General features: G+C 57.5%; 1 protein-coding gene across 1 annotated transcript; it reads right to left on the bottom strand.

Moving 5' to 3' along the window:
* Window positions 1-4,304: 4,304 nt before the first annotated feature.
* Window positions 4,305-10,925, bottom strand: LOC128917768 (tektin-3-like; the record flags this gene model as incomplete). The annotated part of the gene is made up of 7 exons (XM_054221199.1): window positions 10,347-10,925; window positions 9,705-9,788; window positions 8,982-9,052; window positions 8,556-8,699; window positions 7,471-7,693; window positions 6,099-6,253; window positions 4,305-4,506 (listed from the first exon to the last, which is right to left on the bottom strand). Coding segments are annotated over exons 1-7 (1,458 nt in total), but the record flags the coding sequence as incomplete, so codon positions are not given.
* Window positions 10,926-11,138: the final 213 nt, after the last annotated feature.

The raw sequence follows: 11,138 nt of genomic DNA, 5'->3' as shown, positions 1-11,138 counted from the left end.
TCTTGCTAAAAGCCAGGCTGGAAAATAAACCAAAAATAAAAACACCACCTTCTGGTTTTGCCATGCCATAACCCCCCCGCCGGCCGCTCCCTGCCTCGCTGGTACCCCGGTGCCGGAGGAAAAGTCCGTACTTACGCTAACGATGGTGGAGACGAAGAGGAGCACCAGCACGGTGACGTGGAGCACGATGATCCCCAGCAGCAAAAGCAGCATCTTGGCGGCCCGGATGCCCCCGGGATCCCCCAAGCTCCCCCCAAGCCCGCTCACGGAGGGGCTCCCTCAGCCCCTCTCCTCCGAAGGGGGGGCTCCCATCCCTCTCCCCGAGGACAGCATGCTCCTCGGCAACCCCGGCGGGGGGGGTGGGTGTGTGTCTATCTCGGCGCATCTCAGCCGAGGGGCTACCCCGGCCCCCCTCCGCCGGGATGGAGGGTCCCCTGCCCACCTACCCATGGGGACCACCGGGGGTCATTCTGCCGGCCCCTCTCCCCAGGGGGGGCTTTCCCTGGCCCATCTCCCCTGGCGACCCCCGCAGAGGACGGCTGGGGGAAGGAGGGGGAGACACCTATCTAGGCGCATCTCCCCCCGGGTTGGGGGGGGTGTTCTTCTCGACCCATCTCCCCTCGACACCCCCAACAGGGGCTTTCTTTGCCCCTCTCCCGCCCCGGGGTGTGTGTGGGGGGGCTTTCCCCAGCCCATCTCCCCTGGCGACCCCTGCGTAGGGTGGGAGGGGGGGAGCGTCTATCTCGGCCCATCTCCCCCGACAGCTACTCCTGCCCCTCTTCTGCAGGGGGGGTCTCCTCGGCCCATCTCCCTCCGGCCCCCCTAGCAGGGGCTCTCATTGCCCTTCTCCTCCCGGAGGCGGGGGGGGGCGCTTTCCGCAGCCCATCTCCCCTGGGGACCCGCGGAGAAGGAAGGACGGGCTGCCCTGAGCCCTCTCCCTACAAGACCCCCGTAGGGGGGGTGTCTCCTCGGCTTATCTGCCCTCGACACCCCCAGCAGGGGCTCTCATTGCCCTTCTCCCCCGGGAGCGGGGGGGGTGGGGGGGTCTTTCCGCAGCCCATCTCCCCGCGGAGAAGCAGGGAGGGGCTGCCCTGACCGCTCTCCCTAGAGGACCCTCGCAGCGGGGGGACGGGGGTGCGCTCCCCGCTCCCTCTCCCCTGTGGACCCCCCGGAGGGTCTCTCTGGCCCTTCTCCCCATCGGGAGAGCCCTTCCCTTCCCCTTCCCCTTCCCCTTCCCTTCCCTTCCCTTCCCTTCCCTTCCCTTCCCTTCCCTTCCCCTTCCCGGCGGAGCCCGCAGCAGCCGCCCCCCTCCCGGGCCGGGCCGTACTCACGTCGCGGCGGAGCCGAGGGGCGCGGGGCGGCAGCGGCGGAGCGGAGCGGGCGGCGGCGCTGACAAGTTTCCCCTTTAACCGGGGCCACGGCCCCGCTGGCGGCTGCGGGACGGGGAGGGCCCTGCCGCGGCGCCCGGCCGCTCCTCCTGTAAATGCGGCAGCGCCCCGGCCCCGCCAGCACCCACCCCCCCTCCGCCGGCCCCCCCCAGCCGGGAGTCACTCCCTGCCCCATCCCCGTCCCCCGCACACAGGCGCGGCCGATCCCGCTGGCTCAGCGGGGGGATATTTTTATTTTTTTTTGGGGGGGGGGCACCCCACGGGATGGGTTGCCCCCCTCTTTGCTTCCCCAGCCAGGACCCCCAGCTTCCCCATCGTGGACCGACCCCCCGCCCCGGGGGGGCTGTGCCGGGAGGCGGCTCTGCCCCGTTCCGCCCTCCGGAGCGGCCGCGGGTGGGGGGCGGGGGCGGGGGGCGCAGCACGGCGGGGTGCGGGGCTGTAGGAAGCCCGGGGTGCCGGAGGCGGCCGGTGGCCGGCGGCTGCAGCCGCGTGTGTTGCTGAGCAGATAAGTGAGTTCTGGTGAGGGCTGGCAGGGCGCTTCCCTCCCCCGGGGATGCTCGGGGAGGGGGACGCGGTCAGCGAGGAGGTGACACGCAGAGGACAGAGAGCTCCGCTGCACCGGGTGGCCCTCCACGCCCCGGCGGAGGCGGTTCGTGTAGCCTCAGCCAGGGATCCGTGGGGCGGGATTTGGGGAACGGGCTGTGCTGCAGTCGGGGGCAATGTCCCCTCTGGTTTACACGGTGCGGCTGCGGCCAGGAAAGTGACACCTCTGCAATTTGCTCCCGCGATGGGCAATGGGATTCTGGCTCCGGGGGCTGGGGCTTTTTTGAGCGCTTGAAAAAGCCAGATCCTGTGGGACTGAGCAACCTTTCACTAAATGGAGATTTTCCGAAATGCTGGAGGACTTAGGTGCTCGGAGCGGTATATATTTCATTTTTATTTTTTTTTATTTTATTAATATTTCATTAAAGTAATTTAGTCCCTTCTAAACTCCTAATTCTCTTTCTTTCTCTCCCTCCTCTCCTTGGGGGTGGGGGAGAGCATCTATCGTTCATCTCGCCGGCCCAAACCACGATAATAATTCTATAAAAATACAGAGAGAAATAACTCTCTAAATAAGTCTTTCCAGCTGAAGGCCTGGGGGAAGGCTCTCTTTCATAAAAGCAATGAGTTTGGTTTTTTTTCTTTCTGACCGCTGATGCTGTTTTGGGAATTCTCTCTCCCTCAAGCCGGATAATATGCCTTACTTATGCAATATCCTGTTAACATGTTTTGTGGCAAGCTTTGATTTCACCCAAATTCATATCAGACTCCTCCAGGACATTCTCTCATTCTTCTTTTCTTAGGCAACAAGAAGAGGTATGGCCCTTGGATTACTACCCATTCCTGTTCTCCCGTGTGGGTGGCAATGAAGCCACAATGCGTAATCCAAGGGGTCTCGATCATAGGATCATAGAATGGTCTGGGTTGGAAGGGACCTTTAAGATCATCAAGTCCAACCATCAACCTAACACTGCCAAAACCATCACTAAACCATGTCCCTCAGCATCCCATCTAGCCATCTTTTAAGTACCGCCAGGGCTGGTGACTCAAACACTTCCCTGGCAGCCTGTTCCAATGCTTGATAACCCATCAAAGGAGACTTCAGGGCCTTGGGACGGTTGGTAAGGGAATCTGGGAGGCAGGTTATTTTTTCCTCTCCTCCCAGTTGCGGGCAATGACACTGGAAGGAACAGGTGGGACCAGCCTATTAATACGTGGCTCCGTGGCCGGTGTGACCAACACCATTTTGGGTTTTATGGTAATGGGATGGCATACACGGCACCAGGCTTGCTGGTGTCAGATGGGGTTCACCTCTCATAGAATCCAAGACTCACAGAATGCGTTGGGTTGGAAGGGACCTCTAAAGGCCATCTAGTCCAACCCCCCTGCAGTCAGCAGGGACATCTTCAACTGGATCACGTTGCTGAGAGCCTCATGCAGCCTGGCCTTGAATGTCTCCAGGGATGGGGCCTCCCCCACCTCTCTGGGCAACCTGGGCCAGTGTCTCCCCACCCACCTCCAAGGGGGAAGAGGGTCTTTGCTCAGGAGGTAGCGGGACTCATTGACAGAGCTTTAAACAAGGCTTGAAGGGAGAGGGGGACAATATCGGGCTGTCCCTGTGGGATGAGATGCCAAGGTTGGAGGGACAGGGTGCCAGCGAGGGCCTGTTGCTCTGAGACGCGCTGGTGACGCTGCCTCACACTTGATGTCTTGGAGAGATGAGCCGGGGGCTCCTGAGGTCACAGGAGGCAAGAGGGAAACACCAGTGCAATACCCCAAAGGAATCAAGGGGTGTTCCTGGAAGAAGGTGGTATTTGAAAAGTCATGGCATCAGGTGAAGTCCCCGGGGACTGGAAAAAGGGAAACAATGCACCCATTTTTAAAAAGGGTGGAAAGGAGGGTACGGACCTGTCGGCGTCACCTCTGTGGCTGGGAAGGTCATGGGGCAGATCCTCCTAAAAGCCACGCTAAGGCCCATGGAGGACAGGAGGTGATTTGAGACATGGCTTCACCCTGTGCTTTTTCCACATCAGTCTCCAAAGGAGGAGGACACGACACTTTTTCTCCTAAAATCGCAGTCCGAATGGGTAGGAATGAATCCCCATGGGTGGATTTACTCTTAGTTGCATCCAGGATATTTTCAGTTACTTTCTGGCACACCGTGAAAGAGCAGTGGAAAGAGAAAAACCAAAGGGAAAAAAAAAATACTCCTGCTAGACCATGTGACATGCAAAGCGATAATTTAATTTCTACCCAGGCTTCTATCAGGAAGTGGAAGTTTAATCATGTACTATTTATAACATATAGAGAAAACTGATAACTCCGGCAATGGATGCCGTGGGGTGGGCTGAGCCCAGACTAGATGGGACCCAGCAGCCGCGCGGTGCTGGGAAAGGTCTTGCGCATCCCCATGCACTTCTCCTCGTCGATGAACAGGGAGTTGGCTTTGACGGCCAGGTCGTGCTGCAGGACGGCCTTGGCGCGAACCAGCATTTGCAAGGTGTCCTGGCTGTCTCTCAGCTGCTGCTGAAGAGTCTGCACCGTCCCATGGATGTCACGGACCTCGTTGACAAGGCTGGAAAACAGCAAGGAGCCCTCATTAGAAGTCCCATCACGTGGGTTGTTTCTAGCATGGCGTTGCTGATGGGCCCCTGGGGCATGGGTTTTCCCCCTTCAGCGTGCTCAGACTCACTCGGACCCCCCCTGTTTGTGGCAGATCCATGGGGAAGCTGAGGGCAGAGCTCCTCGGGGTCTCGGCGCGGAGGCACAGTGAATTTCTGCTCAAAGGCTTTGGCAACGCGTAGCCGCGTCTGCCAGAGCAGGTGGTGCCACCAAGCAGAGGGACGAGCAGCTGTGGTTTCCCGTTCCTGTTTGGTTTTGTGGCTTTCTTGGCTCCCCCTCCTGGATTTCCCCGTGCAAGGGTCCTCCCCACACCCACGGGTGCACACGCAGCGAAAGAGGACAGCTGGGAGAGGCTAAAAGCGAAGGTGAAACAAGTGGAGGATGGAACAAAGGATGGCGTGAGAGATGCTAAACAGGCTCTGGGGCTGGGTTTAAATTGCTTTGAAAAGGCTTCCCAGGGAGCCTCACCCAGCGGGCTGCCAGGAGGAGGTGTGAAGTTCAGGGTGCCTGATCCTCCACAGCCCCTCGGGGTGCAATGCCAAAGAGCTCCCTCTGTCCTTGACAGGATTTCCAGTGTCCCCAGGGGAGGTGAGGACAGCCCTCACTGCTTCTCCATGTGGTGCACAGAATCCCAGGCTGGCGGGGGTTGGCAGGGACCTCTGGAGATCACCCAGTCCAACCCCCTGCCAGAGCAGGGTCACCCAGAGCAGGTGGCACAGGAACGCCTCCAGGCGGGTTTGGGATGTCTCCAGAGACGGAGACTCCCCCACCTCTCGGGGCAGCCTGTGCCAGGGCTCTGCCACCCTCACAGCAAAGAAGTTCCTCCTCGTGTTTAGGTGGAACTCCCTATGGTCAAGTTTGTGCCCGTTACCCCTTGTCCTGTCCCCGGGCACCACTGAAAAGAGCCTGGCCCCATCCTCCTGACACCCCCCCTTTCAGTATTGATAAGCGTTGATAAGGTCCCCCCTCAGGCGTCTTTTTTCCAGCCTGAAGAGACCCAAATCCCTCAGCCTTTCTTCACAAGAGAGGTGTTCCAGTCCCCTCATCCTCTTGGTAGCCCTTTGCTGTCCCCTCTGCAGCAGTTCCCTGTCCTTCTGGAACCGGGGAGCCCAGCACTGGACACAGCACCTTGCACAGCAGCTGCACCCTTGCGGTTACCCAAAAGGAAGGACCTAAGAGCTCTCAGCATGAGCCTGTTGGAGAGTAAAGGGCTTGTCCTTCAAACCTGAGCCCATCCAGCCGCCGGGAAGCAGGCAGGAGAGAAGACGGGGTTGACGCAAGTAGGAAAAATCCAGCCCCTCATGGGGTGGCATCAGGCCGCCCCCGGCCATGGGGTACAGCCTCCGTTGTGGGCGCAGAGCTCTCCCAGCACCCAAAGGCTGGGATACCCGCTCATTGCTTTTGATTATGTCGGTGCACTTCTGGAAGGACTCTTTAGGAAAAAAAAGCAACCCCCCATGATTAATTTTGTCATCCAGCGATGCTCCCGAGTGCTACCACCCGTGAGCCCTCGAGGTCCCCGCCGGCCCCGCGCTCCTGCCTTACCGCAGCTGGGCAGTGTCCCGGCACAGCTCCATGTTTGGCCTCCGAGTGCGCTCGTCCAGCCGGGTCTGAGCCACCTTTAATGGAGGCCCCTGGTCCCTAATGGCCTTTTGGATGGCTTCTATATTCCTCTCCGTCTGGAATATTTCCTGCACTGTCTGGCGTAAGAAAGAAACACATGCATAAATTTAACAAATATATTCTCCAGCGGCAATGGGATTTCCCTTTTCTGCCATCCATCTGCAGAAAAAAACCAAGTTCAATTAGCAGGCCCCGGGCTCAGACTGCTCTCACTCTGCCATAGATGGAGGCACAGATCCAGCAGCCGTTTCTCTGCGGGGAAAAGCCTCTCTTTGCTCTTGCTGTCACATCAGAGGAGGTTTTGGAGCAGTGATGGATCTACTGAATTACCCGCTCCCCAAAATTACTGCTTGCAGGAACTGATCGTCCATCACTAGCAACTAACAGAGGGCAGGTTTTTGGTGGATGCTCGCTGAAGGATGTGGCACCAGCCCGCGATGCTGCAAGCCCAGTTTCTGCTCGGTTAATCTGTGCCGAGCACTTTTCAGGCAGCTTTCCATGAGAGCCAGTGGTGCGAGCCTGCTGCCCATGGCTGATCTCCACTTCATCTGCTTGGCGGAGCAAACACACCGATACCTGTGCAGCAACCACAGAGTGCTGAGACCAAAAACACGTCCTTGGAGGAGCAGCAAAGCTGCAAACCCCACAGCAGACACCCCAGCAGAGTCCCAGTAAAGACCTTCTGCAGGGCAGCCAGCGCCTCTGAAGTAACTAGTGCTGATGCAAGTAGCGCTGGCATTGTCTGCTGGAAATCCCTGTGCTAGCAGGCTGTCAGCTGGGATGAGCAAAGGGCAGTATCCCTTGGGATGAAATTACACTGCCAACTCATCCTGCTCCAAGAAGAAAGTCCCCAAGAAAGCTGGGCAGGGGCTGTTTGCAAGGGCATGTAGCGAGAGGACGAGGGGCAATGGTTTAAACTAGAGCAGGGCGGGTTTAGATGAGACATTAGGCAGAAGTTCTTTGCACTGAGGGTGGTGAGACACTGGCCCAGGTGGCCCAGAGAGGTGGGGGAGGCCCCATCCCTGGAGACATTCAAGGCCAGGCTGGATGAGGCTCTGAGCAACCTGATCCAGTTGAAGATGTCCCTGCTGACTGCAGGGGGTTGGACTAGGTGGCCTTGAGAGGTCCCTTCACACCCAACACATCCTATGGCTCTATGATTCTAAATGATGCTATAACCAGGTTCTTGTGGTGACCGTTCCTCTGCTGGGGCCAGGTCTGCGTGGAGGGTCGCGCTTTGGAGGTGTCACCGGGAAGTGACAGTGTCACACCAAAAGGGAGGGGTTCAGGCTACCTTGGCCAGGTGGGTCTGAATCTTTCTCTTGGCATCGGCCGTCTCGGCGATGCGGTTGGTGAAGGCGACGTTCACGGCGTTGAACTGCTGCCACATCTGGCTGTCCGTCACCGCCAGCAGGTTCTCGATGTTGTCCCGCAGCTTGGCGGAGGCCGCCCGCTCGCTCTGGCAGCGGAGGATGTTGTTGTTGGTGAACTTGGCCCAGGACTGCGGCACCGAGATCCTGGCGGGGAAAAGGAGAGGCCCCCGGTAAGCTGGATGTGGGCAGGCATGGACCCTGCCAGGGAGCAGCGTGGATTCACTATAGCTTAAATCTACACTTTTAATTGGACTGTATGTCATAGTTTAACCCCAGCCAGCAGCCAGGACCACGCGTGCGCTGGTGCAGTTCTCCCCCTTCCCCCCAGAAGGGAGAAGAGGGAGAAAAGGAGGGGAAAGGGAAAGGGAAAAACTCATGGGTGGAGATCAGGACAGTTTAATAGAACAATAACAGAAATGAACAATAATAATAATAATAATAATAATAATAATAATAATAATAATAATGAGAGAAGTCACTCTCACCACCCAGTGAACTGGCACCTTCCCGAGCCCCGACCGCATATTCCCACCCCTCACCAACCCCCATTTATATCCTGAGCATGGCATCTATGGTATGGAATATTCCATTGGCGTTTCCCTTGTTCTGCCTATGCTCCTCCTCACTTCTATGGGAAGGTGAAAAGAGTCCTTGAAAAGTATAAACATCGCCTGGCATCATCTAAGACACATCTTTGAAAATATGCATAAACTTAGTGAGCTGTTTCAGCAGAGGTGCTCAGCTGAATTACTTGGCAGGCTGATCTCTCAACCCCTGGTAGAATGTTTAATGAGGTGGGACTGGCTTTCACCCTCTGGATGTTTGGCATCCAACTGTCAGCAGAGGGTTGTGCTCCCTTTCCGGGGAGCGGAGAGAAATGACCGTGCTGAGGGAGGTGTCTCCAGGCCGGATGGATCTGGGTTGGGGACAAGCAGCTCCCTGCCAGGGAGAGGCACTGCGTATCCCGGGGACAGCTTGCTGCTGGGGACCGACAGCGTGCACTCACGTGGCATCGACCTGCTCCACCCCTCGGTAGTAACTGATGCCGTGGGAGGTGTTCATCAGGTGGTGGCACCTGTCGTCGATCCGGTGGGCCACCTGCTTGTTGGCCAGATCTTTCTCCAGATTCTGCTGGGCCACCCGGTTGGACCTTCAACATGCAAACAGCAGCCATCGGTGGGGACGTACGGGTGGAATGGCTTCCTCCCCGTTCCACTCCCCACAGCAGCTCCCGGCCCCCCCGCGCAGCTCTGTCCTCCCACGAGCATCACTGCCCGCATGCCATGGAGCCTCCATGGGCTTTACGCCTGCGGGGTGTGGGGAGAGACGGGGTTCTTCTGGGGGTTCACATCTGCTGGGGTTCTGCTGGGGCTCTGCTGTGACCACAAATGCACATCAGCCCTACGACATGAGAGAAGGAGCTCCTCCTTACGTGATCTGGGCTTTGACCTTGTCCAGGAACTGCTGCATCTTCTCCCGGCACGACCTGATGACATCAACTTCCTGGGCAAAGGCAAAAGAGGACCCCATCAGTGTCCACACTCACTCGTCCTGGTCACACTCCTCCCCTTGGACCTCTCCAACCCTGCACACAGCAAGAACTTGCCTGCTTGTCTTCCTGCCCAAAGCAAACAGGCAGGAAAACTCGCAGCTGAGCCTGCGCCCAGCGCCCTGGAGGGGACAGAAGGGTGCTGTGGCTGCAGCCACGACCTTTGCGTTCCATTTCAGGGTGGGTCAATAAGGATTTTTTCACCTTGACCTCAGTGTCAAGCGGTGGTTAGTCCCACTGCACGGACAGGGACACATCCTGGTGTGGACAGGCAGAGTGGTTCCCTGGACCACTACACACCTCCGTCCCCAGATCAGCACCTGCCCTTTTTGCTCCCAAAATGTTTTCCTCCCCAGGAGGAATCCCATCCGTACGGGACAAGAGGAGATGGACTTGACTTCGGTGTAAATGCCCAGGCTGAATTTCTGAGACACATTCAGCTCCACCGGAGGAAGTGTGTTGCTCTCAGCTCACTTGACTTCAGCACAAACCCATTGCCTTTGTGAAGCTCCGGCTGCTGGAGGCAGGTGATCAGTGCTCCAAATCCCATAACTTTGAAATCCGGTAAAAATAGCTTCAACGCATGATCTGAGTTGCCCAACTTACTGTTAAGAGCTGTTCCTCCACGTTGTCATGGACCAGGTCGATGCCCATCCTCTTCTCCCGGTGAAGTAAGCACTCCTGAGCGACCTGTTGGGGACACGCCATCACCGCTGGCTGCAGGGGCAGGGCTCTCTATGGGGATCGTCCCCATCTCCAATAATGCAAGAAATGAAACTCTAGGTGGGCACGGAGATGACAAGAGTGGGAAAAAAGTGCCCCGGGACAGCTGGTTTTGTCGAAAACAAGCAGCCGAGCTGCAACATCAGCATTAAACCATCATGAGGGAGCAGACGTGTCCCTGGTGCAGCCACAGCTGAAACGGGGGACCTGTGTCAGCTTTGACGCCCACCTCGCCAGAGCCTCGTGGTAAGACACGGGCATTTGTCTCCCAAACCGGGGTTCTGGATGTACGGCTTCTAAAAATATTGAGTTAAGCAAACGCTGCTCTGACGTGCTCAGCCTGTGCTGATAGGGGATCCAGCAGATGGCAAGGGGGGTTTGGTTACTACTAACTTAACTAACGGCCTCTTAATAAAAGCTTTCTAGACGTTCTGGAGCTGCAGTGAAACTTAATGAGACGTTTGAAGGGCTGCAGATGTTTCAGCAGTAGGCTACAGCTTGCAGCGCGCTGGGACGGGTGCTTACCTGGAGAGGGGCCTCCGCCTCGGCCAAGGCTCTCTCCAGCCTGGTCTTCACCTCTGTGAGTGCGTTGGTCTCCCCGATCACCTCATCTAGCTCGTGGCAGAGCTCCGATTTCCAAAACGCGATGTCATTGGCGCGCACTCCCAGGTTTTTGGTGCTTTCTGCTTGCGTTTTCTTGGTCTGCTGGTATTTGTGGTCAATGATGCGGGAGGTATCGGCTCTCAGGCGCTCCGCGTTCTTCTGGGAGGTCTCCGACTCCCTGTAATTGATCACGTTGGACTTGTACCAGTCTTCAGGGGTGTAGCGGGTGAAGACGGTGGTTCTGGTGGAAACAGAAGGAAGCTTCTCGCCGGCGGTTATCCCCTGGGAACTCTTGGAAAAGGCAGCCAAAGTTGGTTTGCTGGCAGCCGTTTTGTAGTAGGTGCTGGGCATCCAGGGGAGGCTGTAGCTCTGAGGCAAGGGGCGGTAAGGAAATCGGTTCTTATAGCTTGACGCCATGGTGTGGATGGCAGGGAGAAACCTGGTGGGTATGGCTCTGGGATGGGCGAACTTTGCTGGTAAGGGAGAGCCGACAGACTCCATGCTCCACCGCTGCTATTCGTGTGTCCCGTCCGTGTCCTGCACAGAGGAGGAGAGAGAGGACAACCTCAGCAACCTCCTGCACTTGCCTTACTTCTTACAGCAACACCCGCAACTTCAAACACAAACAGCGACGCACAGAGCGCCCTCACAGCGCCTGAACAGGCCTAAACCCCTTGAAAACAAATCCCTTCTGACAGCATCCCAAACATTTGT

Source organism: Rissa tridactyla, chromosome 15, assembly GCF_028500815.1.
Source record: "Rissa tridactyla isolate bRisTri1 chromosome 15, bRisTri1.patW.cur.20221130, whole genome shotgun sequence".
Classification (NCBI taxonomy): Eukaryota; Metazoa; Chordata; class Aves; order Charadriiformes; family Laridae; genus Rissa; species Rissa tridactyla.
This window is presented reverse-complemented; position numbering and strand designations above follow the sequence as displayed.